We start from the raw sequence: 18,518 nt of genomic DNA on the forward strand, positions 1-18,518 counted from the left end.
TATATACTTTAAGTTTTGGGATACACGTACAGAACATGCAGGTTTGTTACATAGGTATACACGTGCCACAGTGGTTTGCTGTACCCATCAACACATCATCTACATTAGGTATTTCGTTTAATGCTATGCCTCCCCTAATCCCCCACCCCCTGACAGGCCATGATGTGTGATGTTCCCCTCCCTGTGTCCATGTGTTCTCGTTGATGACTGGAGTGGAGCATGCAAGGAGAGTGAGATTGGAATTTCTATCCTGCAGGCTCTCTCTTAGAGGGAAACCTCAGGTTGGCTGCATTTCTTGCTTAAAGTCCAAAGCTTTTTATTAAACACAATTCCTTAATAGCTATTCTGTCTTGATCTATCTTCCTCTTCAGTCCTAAGAGTGATAATAGTTTATTTCATTCTTATCAGTCCCTGAGAACAGAACTATCTGGTTGTATATGTCTCTGGAAAGAATACCCTGATTCAGGTACCCTATCTGAGTGTGTTCTGTGGTTCCTGCCAAAACTTTGACCAATCTAATGATCAATTTTTACATTTAGCTATTTTTAAAATGAAAGGCAAAATACTGCAATGTAAATATCACTACCCTTTCATTACTTCATTTTGCTGACTAAAATTCCACTAAACACATATAGAATGTTTTAGTTTTGGTCATACACTAATAGAATATACTCAGATATGAATAAAAAGAAAAAAAATTAGTTGTAAGACAAGCAGAAAAAGCACTGTCTAAATGACAAAAAGGAGATATGAAAAGGAATTTATGAGAATCTTTAAAGAACAGAAAACAATAATATGATTACAAGTGATTACATAAAATTTCCTATATACTAGGCCATTTATATTCCTATATCAGCAGTTTACATATATTGAACTATTTATTTCTCACAAGAACTCTATGAGGAAATACTCTTCTCATACAGGTGAGGAAGCTGAGGCACAGAGCACTTAGTCTAGTTGTATAGCCTGTCCTCTTAGCTACCATGCCATGCTGCTCCTTCAATGGTTTTGCTGATAAAAGTGCTAAAGCATAATAAAGACTAGATATATGGATAGATACATTTATAATTGTAACTTTTTATACTTATTTCCATAATATCCTTATAGCTTACTTATATATTTAAATTCTTCCTTAATATAGAATGTTCTTAAGCCTAACTTTAGTTCTTGCTACTTTTCCAAAAATAATAAATTTGCATAACCTGTATTGTTTGATAATGAGTACATTTGTATGCTAACATACATTTAATATTCCTTTTAGAATTTATGATCTGTGAATATGCCTGTTAATAAATCACCTATGATAAATACATATGGAGGCATATCTTCCCCTTATAATGAAGAATGCTGGAAGTTAAATTTTCAACATTTAAGTGGAGAAAGGAGTCAGAAATCAAGGTAAGCTAGAAAAAAAAAATTATAGGACCCATATGTATTGTAGAGAATATAGAAAATTGTGAAAAATAAAAATTCACCCATAGTTTTCTAACCAAAGATTAAAATTTTAAAGTTTGCTGAAGTTTCTTTAAATAGCCTTGCTTATTTGTGATTACATGCTTTCTAAAATTTTGAATTCTACACTTTTTGTTTGAAATAATGATCTATACTCATGTTTACTTAATTTGTTATAAACATGTGTAAATTACATGAGAAAATATTTGATAGCTCCTGTATCATGAAGAATTTTATTTATTTCTAAGACCTTTGCTATTTCAAATTTCACCAAAATAGAATGTTTTTCTATATGTCAAATTGTTTCCTTGGAATAAAGTTTCTACAATGAGTGCAAGAGTAATTTAAAAGAACTTTCACAAAGACTTTACAGTCACAAATAATGCACTTTTTCTAGTTGTTTTCTGTGGTATCCTTGTCTCAATACCATAGTGACCCATATTATAAAAAAAGTGGCAGAAGAAGTTGTTATCCATCTACAGTCCTACAGAGAAGAAAATAAAATTCAATGTATTATTAAAACATTGAACAGTTTTGCTATTATTCATATAAACATACAGAATATGTTTAATAATATGCTGAAGAAATAAGCAAAACTGGTCAGTGCATCTAAATGGTCAAGGATGCTAGAAATAAAAAGCAATAAGACCTGAATATACAAATCATGAATAGATAATTCTGTTACTAATGGGATGTAGGTAAACAGAAGGAAAATAATTTGTATGAAAATGTTCAGAGTAGTTTGAATTACATTTCAGAATTGAAAATAGCAAATGCTTTATAATAGAATGACTAATTCAATTAAATGTTTCTGAATAGTAGAATACAATAGAAATGTTTATAAGAAAAAAAATTGAAACAGAAATTATGTAGACAGCGATTAAACTGATTATATCAAATGTGTATTATGGATACCGGAATTCACAAAGAATGGAGTATAATCTTTTATGCCATTTTCAGTCTACCAGATAGTTATAGATACATTGCTGAAAAGGAGGTTAGATTCTTCATTTAAACAAATTTCAAAAGCCCTGGATCTAACAAAGTGCAATTGCTTTCTTTGCTCCAAAAATTCTCAGCTTTTTTGTTTGTTTCCTTATTTATTTATTTACTTATTATTATTTTTTTTTAGAGACAAGGATACACAGGCTGGAGTTCAGTGGTGTGATTATAGCTTACTATAACCTTGAACTCCTGGGTTCAGGTGATCCTCCTGCCTCAGCCTTCTGAGTAGCTGGCACCCCAGGCATGTGCCATTATGCCTGGCTAATTAAAAAAAAAATTTGTGTGTGTGGAGATAGGGTTTTGCTTTTATGTCCAGGCTGATGCTGAATCCTGGCCTCAAGTGATTGGCCCTCCTTTTCCTCCCAAAGTGTTGGAATTACAGGCATGAGCCTCTGTGCCTGGCTTAGTTTTAAAATATGCCCATGTGTAGTATAAATCTGCATTAGGGGGGCTGATACAGTTTGGCTCTATGTCCCCATTCAAGTATCATCTTGAGTTGTAATCCCCATGTGTCAAATGAGGGACTTGGTAGGAGGTGATTGGATCATGGGGGTGGATTTCCCCTTGCTGTTCTCATGATAGTGAGTGAGTTAGTTCTCATGAGATCTGGTTGTTTTATAAGTGTCTGGTACTTCCCCCTTCTCAGACTCTCCTGCCACCATGTAAGAGGTGCCTTGCTTCCCTTTCCACCTCTGCCATGATTGTAAATTTCCTGAGGCCTCCCCAGCCAGGTGGAACTGTGAGTCAGTTAAACCTCTTTTGTTTATAAATTACCCAGTCTCAAGTGCTGTCTTTAGAGCAGTTTGAGAACAAACTAATACAGAGACAGAGCTGACCTTGCCAGTACTACCTATATAGCTCTTTTCACCAGAATGAACTCATGGAACACATTTTAAGGAATATTAATTTCTGTTCAATGTCCATAATTTTTATTAGGAAAAATAACTTACTAGGTGAAAATGTGTTGTTACTAGATCAATATTTCTTGATAATTAAAAAATTTTGTATGATTTTTAAATTTTTAAGAAATTGCTAAAAGCTTAGAAAAGTATAGTGATATACACACGTAGAATTTAAGATGTTGGCATATTGTTATGGGCTGAATGTGTGTGTCCCCCCAAAATTCATATGTTGAGGTCTCAATCTCAATGTGCATTATGGGTACCACAATTCATAAAGAATACTGTACAATCTCTTATGTTATTCATAGAAAACCAGATAGTAACAGATACTATGCTAAAAAGAAATGCGTTAGGTTTTTCGTTTAAACAAATTTGAAAAGCCCTGGAGTTAACAAAGTGAAATTGTAACCCAAAGTGGTGGTAGTAGGAAGTATGGCCTTTGGGAGGTAATTGGGCATAGATGAGGTCATATTGGTAGAGCTCTCATGATGAGATTAGTGTCCTTACAAGAAGAGGAAGAGCTACCAGCACTTATTCTCTCCTCTGTGTGAGGATGCAGCAAGAAGGCAGCTGTATGTAAGCCAAAAACACAGCTCTCATCAATACCAGTCCATGCTGGCACCCTATCTTTGGATTTCCTAGCTTCTGGAACAAGGAGGAATAAAATGTTTAAGTCACCCAGTTTATATTGTTTTGTTATAGAAGCCTCAGTACCCTGAGGCACATATTATGATGTTTGTTTCAAATAATTTTCTTGAATAAAGAGTACTTCAAGAGATACAGTTTCAGCTGTTTAAACATATGTGCTTTTAACTATAGTAGTTGTGGTGTATATCATTCCAGTTCATTTTTCTACTTTAATATACATGAATATGAAATTGTATTTTTCACATTTGTTATTGTAATTCTACATAATAAATTTATTATGACTTGGCTTTTTAAAAAAATCAATACTATGTTTTAACTTTAATCCATATTGATAATTATGTATTTTCTTTATTCATTTTAATTGCTGAACATTCTAATATAATGTATTTTCTTTATTTACTTTATTATTTTCTATATTTTTGACAATAAAATCAATGCCATTGTGAAAATCATTGCACATTTCTCCTTGTGTATCTGTGCAAGTATTTATTTTTTGTTTTGATATTTTTATTTTTTGAGATAGGGTCTGACTCTACCTTCCAGGATGGAGTGCAGTGATGTAATCCTAGCTCACTACAGTCTTGAATTCCTGGTCTCAAGAGATCCTTCTGTTTCAGCCTCTGGAGTAGCTGGAATCACAGGAACATGTCACCATACCTGGATAATTTTAAAAAGTATTTTTGTAGAGATGAATTTTGCTTTGTGCTGAGGCTGCTTTCAAACTCCTGACCTCAAATGGCTCTCCCACCTTGGCCTCCCTAAGTGCTGGGGTTATAGACATGAGCCGTTTTGCCTGGCCAAGTATAATTTTTGATTTATTATTTTTCAAAATTTACTTGATGCTTCTATGGGTCTCCAGAGTATCTCAATCTGTATATGTATATACACACACACACACACACATACACACACACACACACCTTATCTTCACCAACACCTAACAGATCAATTGGCTAGACTTAACATTTTTATCATAACCATATTATAATTTAGAAATATGGTATATCTTTCCATATATTTAGTTATTTATAAAATTTTCTCAATATGGTTTTAGTGTTTTTTTCATATGGGTATCATCTTAGATTTCTTAATTTTTGCTAATAGGTCAAAGGTGACACTTGTCTCAAAACTAATTTTTCAATATTCCTAATAAATAACTATGAGGATAAACATCTTTTTATGTTTGTTGCTGTTAGAGTTACTTATATGTGTTTTCTTATTAACATAAGAAATATTTAGTTTTACTAAATATTTATTATAAATTCTCCCAAGGTGTGACTTATCCTTTAACTTTGTTTTTGTTATGCCTTTAATTATATGGAAGTCTTAAAAATGGTACAGTTATTATGTTTTTAAGATTCATTAAGGTTGTTGAGTTTAGCTATATTATTTTTACTGCTTATTTATACATTTCACTGGTGTATTTTACTGATGTGTTGCAAATTATCCATTAATTCTGTTATTTTGGATATTTGAATTATTTTGTTTATGATTATTATGAACAATGTTTCATACATTCCTGTATGGGCATCATGGCATACATCTTAATGTACAAATTTTTGAGTGGAATTGCTGGGTCAGAGGATATGTATATAAAATTTAGTGACCAGAAATTATTAATTTTTATAAAGTCAAATATGTAAATATTTTATGATTAGCCTTCTTTTTTGTATTTTGGTTAAAAAACCTTTCCCAACCACCAGATCATCTAGATGGTCTTGTACATTATTTTCTAAAAACCTTATTTTCTCTTTCATGTCTATAATTTATGTGGAAATTTTTGTGAATAATATTAAGCACAAGTATGATTTTCTTTTTAAAATGTGCATACTCAATTCATCAATACCACGTATGGAAAAAAAATTATTGTATAACTCAAGCATTCACATGTATTTGATATGCTTATCTTCTCTATATGCTGCCTCACTGGCCCATTTGTCTATTATTTCCATAGCAACACCAAACTGCCTTAATTACTATGGTTTAGTAATAACATTTAATAGTCAATATGATAGATTTTTCCAAACTTGTTTTTCTTCAGTGGTATCTTACATCTTAATTTGGAAACCAGCTTGTCATATTTTGTTTTCAAAAACTTGCAGGGAGTTTTTAATTGGATTTTTCAGAATCTGTAAATCAATTTGGGGAGACAGCATCTTTATCACTACCATATTCTAATTTACAAACATGGTATATCTCTCCATTTATTTAGTTATTTATAAAATTTTCTCAATACAGTCTTAGTGCTTTTTTCGTATGGGTATTGTCCATCATTGTCATAGCAGTATTGTCAACAGAGGCATTGTTAGATTTATTTCTATGTATTTACTATTTTTGATGCCATTTACAAATTATATGCATATATAGATTTCTAAAATTTGTATTTTCCTTTACCAGAAAAAAGTAAATTTTTACTTATTGATTTTATGTACACAAATATGACTAAATTTTCTTATTAATTCTGAATATCTTCACCTCAATCTTGTTTTAAAAGGAATATTCTAAGCATTTGACTGACAAGGGACTGTTAACCAGAATATATAAAGAACTCAAACATCTTAATAACAAAATCCCAAATAATCTAACTGAAATATGGGTAAAAGATCTGACTAGACATTTCTCAGAAAAAGATATCAAATGGCCAATAGATATATGGAAAAATTCTCAACATCACTAATCATCAGAGAAATGTAAATTAAAACAACAATGATAGATTATGTCACCCCAGCTAAACTGTCTTTTGTTAGAGAGACAGTAATGGATGCTGGTGAGGATGTAGAGAAAGGGGAATGCCCCTACAGTGTTGGTGGGAATGTAATTTAGCATAGCCATTATGGAAAACAGTATGGAGGTTCCTCAGAAAACCAAAAATAGAATTGTCATTTGATCCCATAATGTCACTGTAGGATATGTGTCCAAAAGAAGGGAAATCAGCATATTAAAGAGATATCTGGGCCAGAGGTGGTGGCTTGCTGGGCACCTATTATCCCAACACTTTGGGAGGCCAAGGTGGGTAGATTTCTTGGCCCAGAAGTTTGAGACCAGCCTGGGTAACATGGCAAAACCTGCCTCTACAAAAAATACAAAAATTAGCCAGGCATGGTGGTGTGCATCTGTAGTCCCAGCTACCTGAAAAGCTGAGATGGGAGGCTTGATCCCTGGAGGCAGAAGTTGCAGTGAGCAAAGATTGCACCACTGCATTACAGCCTGGGCCACAGAGCAAGACCCTGCCACAAAAAAAGAAACAATAAAAGAGATGTCTGTTCTCTCATATTCATTGTAGCATTATACACAATAGCTAAGATATAGAATCAATCTAAGTGTCCATGCATGATAAAAGGATAAAGAAAATGTTATATATATGCCCAATGGAATATTATTAAACCATAAAAGAATAAATCCTGTCACTTGCACCAACATAGGTAGAACTAGAAGACATTGTGTTAAGTAAAATAATTCAGGCACAGAAAACAAATACCACTGTTGTCACTCATATGTGGATACTACAATAAATTGATCTCATAAAGGTAAGGAGTAGAATGATGGTTTACAGAAGCTGGGAAGGGTAAAGGGTTGGGGAAGAAGAGAGGTTGGTTAATGGGGACAACATACAGTTAGATAGAAGGAATAAGAGCTAGTGTTTAAGAGCGCAATAGGGTGACTATACTTAACAAAAATTTATTGTCTATTTCAAAATTACTAAAAGAGTGGTATTGCAATCTTACTAACACAAATAAATGATAAATGCTTGAGATGATGGATATTTCAATTACCCTGGCTTGATAATTAAATATTGTATGCTTGTATCAAAATATCACAAGTATCCCATGAATATGTACAACTATCTGTTTCCACAGTAATTAAAAATAAAAAATAATACAGCAAAAACTAAATCTAAGCATGCTTGTTTTTGAAAAAGTAACATTTTTTTGGTCAAATCTTATTTGGTATTCTACCTTATGTGTTTTTTAATTTACCTCTGCTAGACTTTATTACCATTTTAAAAAGTCAGTGTTTCTTTCTATTTCATTTCCTGTTTACCACTTTCATTGGTTTTTAGCTCTTCTTTCTTCTTAGGCCTTATTTCTGGACTTGTTTCTCATTTGCCTGCTGTAAGATTTTTGAATTTTCCTTACTGAGATTTTTGTTGTTAACAAAAACAACAAAATTTGTTTGTTGTTAACATCAAAAATCTCAGGTTTTGTTTGTCTGCATATATCTTTTTTCTTATTATTGAAAATGTTTAAACCTAAACATAAAAATATCTTTGCCGAATTATTACTTTTATTCTTTTTTTCCTCTAGAACATTGTTGGTATCACTTCACTGTCTTACAATTTCCATTATTGCTGTTGAGAAGTTAGCTGAAATTTTAATGTCATTTCTTTAAGATTATTTTGGCTTCCTTCCCCCAGACCTGGCAATTTTGTTTCTTACTGTCTTCTGTTTCCTTAAGTTTTACTGTGATGTGTCAGAATATAATTTTAAAACTTGTCTTACTTAGATTTGATGGAACTTTTTGAATCTGTGAATATATATTTCTTTCATCATTCCTGAAAAATTATTGGGTATTATTTATACAGATATTGCCTTGACAACTTGTTTTCTTGTCTTTTCTTTCTCTGTTTCTCAGAGTGTTGATTAAATGTGTATGAGATCATCTCATTAAGTCTGTTACAACTTTTACTCTTTCTTCCCCCTTTTCCAAGTTTTTCTCTTTCTACTGCATTTTGAAATTTTTTTTCTAATCTGTGATTTGTCTTTCATGTGACTAATTTTCCCATTCTGAAATCTATCCATTGAATTACAAAATTATATCTTAGATTTAGTAATTTATTTAGTTTTCTTTAAATCTGTTATGTAAACTTAACATTTCTGATTCCCTGAAGATCTTTTTAAACATGTGGTGGGATGAGCATGATAATTTTATATTTTGTGTCTGATTATTTCAGTGACTGGAGTCTTAGTAGGTGTTTGTTTTTGCTTGTTCTCATTTCTCCCATATTTTTCCTTGTATCTTGTCATTACTCACTTTCTCTTGGATGGAAAATATTTCTGCTTGTTTTTTGAAAAGTAGGAGAAATGCGTCCTCCTCCAGAGAATCTTTGCATTCCCTTCTCTGCCAGGCACCTGTAAATGTACCAGTGTGGGACAACTGAAACTTAATTTGCTGCCTGAGTTTTCTTGGCCAACAATCAGTTTGTCTAGAGTATAAATCGGGTTTGGGACCAATATTCTCAGCAACAGTTCTTTTTTCTTTTCCATTCTCATTCTTTTTCTACTAGACACCAAGGTAGCCTTCAATGTGACTTCCTGAGGATAGAAAGAGGGGATCTTTCAATACACTATGTACTTTGTACAGATTATCCTACAGGAAACTACACTACAATTATTATTATTATTAATTTATCCATTGACACCTACTTTGGTCACTCAGACTTGACTGCTTTCCCTAACACCTGTATCTCTATTTGAACTAGCTGATTTACAGCGTTCTCTGGCAAAAATGTGTATTGTGGGAAGAAAAATAAGCATGTGTGTGGTTCTATTCTATTTTCTTTTTTGAGGTATTGTTGCCCTTAACGTTTCCAGTGAGCTCTTCCCCAAGAAGGGATGTCCTTGCTTTCATCAAACCTTTCTTTGTGGCTTCAGTGAAAGATTAACCTAGTGTCAAAAAGAAATTCATATGACTGGTTGTAAGATGAATCTATTAGACTCATTTACTTTTACTTTCATTGGCTAATGGGAGAAAGACAAAGATAAACTTTGAAGCCAAAGAATGAAGGCAGTTTGTCCATCTTCAGTAGTTAAATACATCAATTTGGGTACTGTTGCCTATGCCTACTAATTAACCCTCTTGGGATTATTAATTGCATTTCACAAGGGAGGATGTTACGCTTTAGAAGTTAAGTTGTTTCTTTTCTTTCTTTTCTTTTTTTTTTTTTTTGGTTCAACTCAAATGAGTTTATTTTTTAGGAACTTTTGAAACACCGAGGTTAAACAGAGGACGGCAACTGTAGATCACATCAGCATAGATGGTTACTTTCCCTCTTGCCACAGGCTCTGCAGGAAATGTCAGGTACTGCTTTCTTTCTCTGCTTTCCTCAATCCTTTCCAAGGCAGTCAGAGAGCTCTCTCTCTTCCCATTGAGAGAGGATCTTCTCCGGTAGCCTTTGGAGTGGGAAGCGGCTTTAGTATTTGCAAATGTAGATGCACAGAAGCTCTTCCTCCTCTTACCAGGTTCATCAGAAAACCAGCAGCAGGGCCCTGGCTGTTTTTTTGATCTGAGATGGGAGGTGCGATCCCTGGTTTTGTCTGGAGGACAGTTTCTTTTCTGGGAGACATACAGTACTATCAAAATCACTGTTGTCAGAAGTACATATTGTTCTTTTGGCTTTGGTGGGAAGTGGAAGGAAGTGGAAGTGAAATCCACAAAGCCCTTCATTTTCCAAATCTTTCTGTAGCCTCATGCTATGTCACACTGTGATTTCACTCTTCCTCCGCTGAAAGGTTTGTTCAATGGTGTCAGACAAATCTTTACATAGTTCAGAATTTTCTAAACTAATTTCTAAAGAGCTGCTCACACTGTAGGAGGGTGTGTGATTTCCATTTTTTCCAAATGTAAACTTTGACCATCAGAATAATACGTGGAGCGTCTTCTATGTTTCCTGTCTCTGCGACTCATAACGCTGCTACTTTCCATGGGTATTCTTCCCAAATCCTTACTTTGGCTTTTAGATTCTTTCATATTTTCAATTAAGACATCTAAACAATGACAGTCTTTTTGTGAGTTAGGCATTAAATGACTGCATTGCAGTTTTCCTTCTGCAGCTACTAAGAAGTCATCTTGTCTTTCACACTATGTTTAGATCTGGTGAAATTTTAAAGATCTGACAAAGGTTTTCTGCGTTTTGAACAGCAGCAGCTAATTCTTGACCCTGCTGCAGGATCAGAGCAGGTTTAGGACTCTCTAATGCCACATGTTCTTCTGTTACAGAAGCACAAGAAACAGGACCCTCAGTTCCAGCTTCGGGTTCATTTTCACTTTCCGACTTATTTTTTGCTTTTGGAATATTTTTGTTGTCATCAATGTTCATCATATTTGTATTTGGATCATCATCAGAAGTTGCATTACCAAGCTATGAGGAACTTTTTATATATGAGGAGAATTCAGACATTATATTTACCAAAGCCTTGATGCATATGCAAATCTGGATCCTGAGGCAAAAGATACTTTCTTTTCACTGCATTTTTAGGAGCCCTCACTTCTTCCAGTTTGCCATTTGATTTGAAATAACCTGAACCCAGTCTTTGGACACTTGGAACTGAAGGTGTCATCTCAGACACTTCAGGCAGCTTAGGAATAGGACTGAAGAGGGGCTTCTTAGAAGGAAAGTCTCTTCCCCGATATAAAAACTTCTGAACACTGTTCTTTCTCTTTCCTTTCTTCTTTCTGCAACTTTTTAAAACCTGATTCTTAGGAAATGCTCTCTTTGTACACTGTTTCTTGAGACTTCCTCCTATTAATTTTTTTTCTTTACAAGGCTGAACTTCTGTATTTAGTAAGTTGCAAAACTCTCTTCTACAAAACTGACCAACTGATTTTTTGTTAGATATTTTCTCATGGTTATTTGAAGAACTAAAGGTATTGGTGCCTGAACGAGTCTCAGAGATTGATGCCTTATTAGGAGAACTCAGAACAGCAGATGATACTTGAAGTGGTTCTATGTTTTCAAGATTCTCTTCTTTGTTGTCAAAATCTGGCTGAGGTAATGGCTCAGGAACTGGTGACTGCTCAAGCAGCAGGGAATTGAGATCACTGAAGTCCTTTTTACAAACATGTTCCTCCTTTACACAATGGAGTATTTGCTGGCAAAGATTCATCAAACACTTCCGAGCTTAACTTCACTCCAAAAGTAACTCTCTTCCTCTTCCTCATATTTAGGAAGGCCAGTGCTTCCAACTTTTCTTCATCTTCCGCTTCTCTATCTTTGCAACAGTTTGTGAGATTTGAGATTATGCTCAGGTGAGTCCCATCATCATCATCACAGACAGTGTTACAGTGTTCCTATAAGCTCTCTAGACACATCTTAATAGAGGGTTTCTTCAGAACAGAGAGAAGTACAAAGGTCTCAGGGGAGGGAAGGTCCTTCCTGCACACTGGAGTAGCTGGTGCCTTGACATCAGGAACTCTGTCTGAGCTCACTTCTGCCGTGAACGTGTCAGGTGAAATGGCGTCACTTGATCCTTACGCAGTCAGCAATCTTGAGTGCATTTGAAGTCTCTGTGAGCTCTGAAAGGGGAAAATTTTTCAACTAAAAATCCAGACTGTGTTGAACCAGGTTTAGGCAATTTCTCAGAAAGATCCGCAGAAGTTTCAACTGCACATCTTCTGTTTGTATCATCATTGAATATCTGGAGATCAATTGCTTTTCCTTCAGCATCCATTAGATTTTCATCAAAGTCCCTCTGATAGGATATTCTCTGACGTTTGGAGGACAACGCTGCAGGGAACGCAGACTGCTGGCATGCACTAAGACCTGCCTTTCTGGTCAAGTCTGTCACCTCGGACACCTTGCCTGCCTGTGAGAACTCTGGATGGCCGGTCATTTTCTCGTTTTCCCTTATGGAGTGAAAAGCTGACTGGAAGGCGGATATTCATTCTCTTAAAGCGTTAACGTTTTGTTACAGTGCAGGGCTGCCCTGGAAAGGAGAATCTTGTGCCAAAGATTTCCTACCATTCTTTATATTTTGCTGCTGCGTGATGAAACGAATCAGATGGTTTGTTTCAGGAGAGCCCTGCACCGCAACTGTAGAATGTCGTCTGAATTTTTTAAGATAGGCTGATGACTTTCCTGCAGAATTCCTAACAGAGCTTTCGGTGTAATTCCCAATTGCTCTACGGTTACTATGGAAAAGTTCAAAGGCGATTTAAAAGTATCTGGTATGCAAGAATTAGGAGGTAATTTGGCATGCTTCTGAGGAGTTAATTTTCCCAGTTCCCAAAACCAAAGAGGCGTTTCCAGCATTATTCATTGCTGACTCCTTGGTTCCAGGGGGCTTGTCTTTTGAATTGGCATCCATCGGGAGAGTCGTCAGAAGTTTCGTTGTTTCTAAGTGGGCTTCTTACAGACAACCTTGAAAAGATCATGACTGTTGGCTGGGAACGGTGGCTTATGCCTGTAATCCCAGCACTTCGGGAGGCTGAAGCTGACAGATCACCAGAGGTCGGCAGTTTGATACCCGCCTGACCAACATGGAGAAACCCTGTCTCTACTAAAAATACAAAATTAGTCGAGCATGGTGGCTGCATGCCTGCAATCCCAGCTACTCAGGAGGCTGAGGCAGGAGAATCGCTTGAACCCAGGAGACAGAGGTTGCAGTAAGCCGAGATCGTGCCATTGCACTCCACCCTGGGCAACAAGAGTGAAACTCTATCTGGGGAAAAAAAAAAAATCATGATTGTTACCAAATGAAGAATAGAATGTTTTCAAGTATAAGAGCAATCATTTAGAAAAAGAAGTAGGCTTTTATTCTTGAAAATATTTTCAGCCTTCAATTTTCTTCTAAATGGCTCTCTTCTCAAAATTCAGTGGGTGTCAACAGTCTTCTCTCTATTCTCTTTAGGGTTTTCTTTACTGGTAACTACTAAGAAGGTGGGCTTGCATTTCCAAAGCTTAAGACAATATTTCATTTGCTAAGTGAAACGAACGTAAAAGCTAAAGAAACATAAAGACAATAAAAGAACATATCAAACTATAGATATTTTTTGAAATGAAATGAGGATTGTATTTCTGGTTTCATACCATAAATCTTTTGTATATCTATAATGTGATGATGCTGTAATCAATCACATGGATATCAGGATGACAGGATATTTCCAGTGTCTGACTTCAAAAGCTCAGACCCAAAATTAGTGAGTCAGAAATGACAAATTCAGGGGCGGTATTCATAGAATAAATTTCTGCAGATGTTCATATAACCTACTCTTTATTTATGCCCTTCTGATTAATAAATCTGTCCCTGAATTCCTCAAACATGCAAATGTAATATACACACCAAAAGGAGCCAGACCTTCCTTTCATTCTGCTGGTACTTCTGGTCTTTAGAAGAAGCCATATTAATTGTTATTTGAAATTTCTATATTAATTCCATATTTTTAACTTCTTATAGTACCAAATGTATCAAAATGTAGTCAATATTTAATATTTTCATTTCTTTTTTTAAGCTGGGTATTGATTAGTACCCTAAAATCTGGATTCTGTTTTTCTCTAGTGAAACTGCTGTCTTAAAGATCTTCACTGCTTTAAACTTTTTTTATTTTTTTGTGGTGATAACATTCAAAATCTTTTCTTCTGGTTGTCTTAAAATATTCAATACATGGTTATTTACTATAGTCACTCTACTGTGTAATAGAACACTAAAACATATTCTTCTTAACTGTAACTTTGTTAAGTTACCTCTCCTGGTTCCCCCCACCCTCCACCCTCCTCCTCAGACTCTAGTAACAGCAATTCTACTCTCTAATTCTATGAAATAAACTTTTTAATATTCCACATATGAATGAGATCATGTGGTGTTCATCTTTATGTGCTTTAACATAGTGTTATTCAGGTTCATGTTCATCTATGTTATTGCAAATAACAGAAGTTCATTCTGTTTTATGGCTTTATAATATTCTACTACACACACTCACATACACACAATTATCTATCCATTCATCATTAGATGGGCATATAGGTTGATTCTATTATCTTGGCTACCGTGAATACTGCTGCAATAAATGTGGGTATGTAGATGTCTCTTCCACATACTGATTTCATTTTCTTTGGTTATGTGCCTAGTAATGGGATTGCTAGATTATATGGTGATTCTATTTTTAGTTTTTGAGAAACCTCTGTAGTGGAGGTCATTATGGCTGTACCAACTTACATTCCCACCAACAATGTCTGAGTTCTTTTTTCTCCTCACCATTTGTTACTTTGAATAATAGCCATCCTAGCTGGAATGAGGTGGCTTTCAATGTTGTCACCACAAAGAAAAGATAAATATTGAAAGTGATAGTTGTGGCAATTATCCCAGTTTTATCATTAGGCTATGTACACATGCACTGAAACATCACATTTTATCCAATTATTAGGTGTGGATTATAAATAAAAAATTGAATTTAAAAAAGTCACTGAATTTTAAAATATTAACTCTAATGATCTTTTTGTATTTAGTCTTGGTATTTCTGTGGATGTACATTTTCCATTATTGTCTTTATCTTTAATGTATTCTTTGATATCTCAGTCTAGGATGCCAGTTTGTATGAAACAGACAAGCATTCAAACTAACTGAAGCAAAAAATAAATTAACATAGAGATATAAGGCTGTGTTATGGAACTTGAGAGCAGAAGGTATAGCTAGGCCATTTTCTTTCATTCAGTACTCTTAACATATGTGGAGATAAATGGCCAGCTTGGCAGATACAGTCTACATGTATGCTGTAATAAACTTGAAAAGGACAACTCTAGATTAGACTAGACTCTAGACTCTAAATCATTCAGCAAACCTTGACTGGGGGCTACAATGGTGAACATGCAGCTTTCTGAAATTGGATGTGCTTTGTTATTTGCTGACTTGAAAAAGCTGTCAGCAAAAGCCACAGGTTTTGGCACTACATGACCTTTCAGTTTTAATCTCAACCATTTAAAGTATCATTTTGTTTAAAATCCTTAGAAAGAGTACTGAATTTGTCTAGCTGCCATCAGATGTCTACTGTGACAAAATCAGCAATGGCCAGGGGGCATGAGGTTATATGGCACTTATATAGAATTTAGGTCCCAATGCAGCAGGGACTTTCAATAATGAACAATTTTCAGAGAAGGAATTTACACCCCATGTTATATATATATATCTGAATTTCATTGTAGTTCTTTCCTGAATCTCCTGTCATATTTACTGTTTCTTCTTTCCCTGTTGCCTCTTAACTCTGGGATTTATCAAACAAGAACTTTCCTTTGATTATTTTGTTTTTCCTTAATACTCTTCCTCTTAAAATCTTAAGGCTTTGGTTATCACTGATATGTAGGTGAATATGAAATCTTTATTTCCAGATCTTATCCAGTTCCTAATGCTTGACTCACAAGTCCTTTTAGATTATAAACTTTTCCACCTGGATGTCTCATAGATAAATCATCCTCACTATGTCCTGAATGGCAGAGATCATCTGCTCAGATTCCTTTCATCCAGTACTCTTGATGTCATCTTCCTGCTTCCAGTCATATGGGCCAAAAACATTCAGCTTATCTGTATGTTTGGCATCATGATTTCTCATATCCCATTATTCATCAAGCCCTATTGATTTAGCAAGACCAATTTTAACTTGATTTAGCTTGACCTCCACCTAATCTCTAAATTCTGGGTGATCATGTACCCAGGAAAAAGCAGAGAAAGAACTTTGAAAGGACAACTGCTATTCTGTCCTTTCCAGTTCCTGCCTGTGCTTCAAGGCTCACATGATATTTCCACAAAGAAGCTTTTTCTGAATCTAACCAAAAAGAGTAATGCTTACAACTAACAGTTTTCCAGCACTGAATATATGCCAGGAACTAGGCTGTGTGGCTTGATTTGATGCCTTCCAAAATTCTGCAAGATCTTTTCACTATTTCTACAGATGAAAAATTATAACTCCCACAGATTAAGTGATTCAGCAAAGATTACAGGACTTGGAAGAGCTGGAATCATGATCTCTACTTCTAAACTCCCACAGAATTTTATTTCTTTTTTAAAGAACATCTCCTTATGTTGTATCACTGTGAGGTGTATCGCTGTGAGGTGTCTCGCTTCCCTCCCAGAATGGGAACTTCCTGAGGCCAGGGCTGATTTTTCTTTTAGCAGTCATGATATCTAGCAAAATATTTTGTATGTAGGTGACTTTCATTAAATATTCATTGAACAAATGACTTGTCAGCTAAAAAAAGTTCTGAATTCACAGATAACGTAAATACAGTCAATTTGAATGTAGTGTCTATTTAACCAGGAGACTTTAGTATAAATATTTTATAAATAAAATTAGAATGATGATCTTTATTTACTACCTGTTCCACAGGACTGTGCTTACATATTCTTAGTGAAATCTTTTGATATTTCAGAGAAATTGGAATGTGTGAAGCTGAAGTCTTTTTTTTTAAATGCCTGTATTTTTTAAACTTTTCTTTTACTTCTTACCATGTGTTATATATGCCACTAAATAAGTGTGTTTTTTTTTGCAATAATGTCTATTGTGATGGGCAGGAATTGGTTAAAAATAGCATATTTATTTCTTGCTAAATGTTTATTAACAAGATCTGTAGGAGACCAATTAAAGGACTTAGGATCTATATAGAGAGTCAAACATAATTAGCTTTCTATGTTTTCAGTGATGTACTACAAGGCATAATGCATATTGAAAATGTTTGACAAAACTAAAATTATTGTACAATGTAGTTTGAGCACAGAAATTGAATTCGATATTATTTTCATCCTAAACCTGTACTTTACTTTAGAAATAAAGTGGTATAACTATACTTTCCCTAAAGCCTATGAAAAAGCTGAAATAAACTATCTAATTTCAGAAAATATAATTTTAATTTGTATTTGAAACCTTGGATAGTGTATGTGTGTGTGTGTGTGTGTGTGTGTGCGCGTGAGCGCGTGCGCATGCACACACTTGTGTGTATTTAGGGATTGTCTGTGGCTGGTCATGAGGAAATCTAATGGAATCAAATTTACTATTATTTTAAAAGAAGAATGAATTGCATATTATTATAATATAAATCATTCTTAGGGATCTTAGAAAAATAGCTAAATGCAAAGACTTTGAGTCAGATGGTTTATTTCAAATTTGGCTCTGTTTACTTTTAAAATATACCCTTGGTGTGATACTTAACCTCTCTCAACCTCCTATTTTTTCTTGTAAAACAAAGAAAGTACATTTTGTATATTTCAAGCAGTATATATGAGGCAAACACCAGATGTTAATTAAACAAACTGTATATACAACAGTAAAAAGAAACTTAAGCAACTAATGTTACATAAAGAAATATAAGGCAGGTATATTCATATCAAATTATGGTACAGATTTTTATATGATTTAGAGTTAGACTTGAGATGAGTTTCTGGCCCCTTGTAATTATGTGATCTGAAGCATAGTTTCTTCAAGTCCACTGCCTCCACCACCTGCCCCTACCCCGGCAACCAAGTCAACATGCTCTAATTCTTGTCATTCTGTCACACACTCCTGCTCGTGCCCCTGTTCCTGCTCTTACCCACTTGTTCTCAGAACAGCAGCCTGAATGATCCTTTAAGAATGTTAATAAAATTGTGTCATGCTCCAATTTTAATCCTGTAATATCTTTTCATTACATTTAGAGTAAAATACAAACTCTACTCCATGGTTTAGAGAGAACTAGTCTCCAGCCCCCTCTTTGATCTCATCAAACTCTTTTCCTTTTTTCTTTCCTCCCTCTTCCCCCTCCCTCCCTCTTTA

General features: G+C 34.7%; 1 protein-coding gene and 1 pseudogene across 4 annotated transcripts in view; one reads left to right on the forward strand and one right to left on the reverse strand.

The window, feature by feature from the left end:
• The window catches only part of TMEM232 (transmembrane protein 232), a 342,108-nt gene that overhangs the window by 57,176 nt on the left and 266,414 nt on the right, over positions 1-18,518 (forward strand). For all 4 annotated transcript variants that reach the window (XM_074382794.1, XM_074382800.1, XM_074382803.1 and 1 more), the window contains one exon: positions 1,262-1,398. In XM_074382794.1, coding sequence (XP_074238895.1) covers positions 1,280-1,398 — 119 coding nt within the window. In that variant the 5' untranslated portion in view covers positions 1,262-1,279. The remainder of the gene's footprint in view (positions 1-1,261; positions 1,399-18,518) is intronic.
• On the reverse strand, positions 11,259-13,090 carry LOC120364604 (cell division cycle-associated protein 2 pseudogene; annotated as a pseudogene).

This window comes from Saimiri boliviensis, chromosome 1 (assembly GCF_048565385.1).
Source record: "Saimiri boliviensis isolate mSaiBol1 chromosome 1, mSaiBol1.pri, whole genome shotgun sequence".
NCBI classification, from domain to species: domain Eukaryota; kingdom Metazoa; phylum Chordata; class Mammalia; order Primates; family Cebidae; genus Saimiri; species Saimiri boliviensis.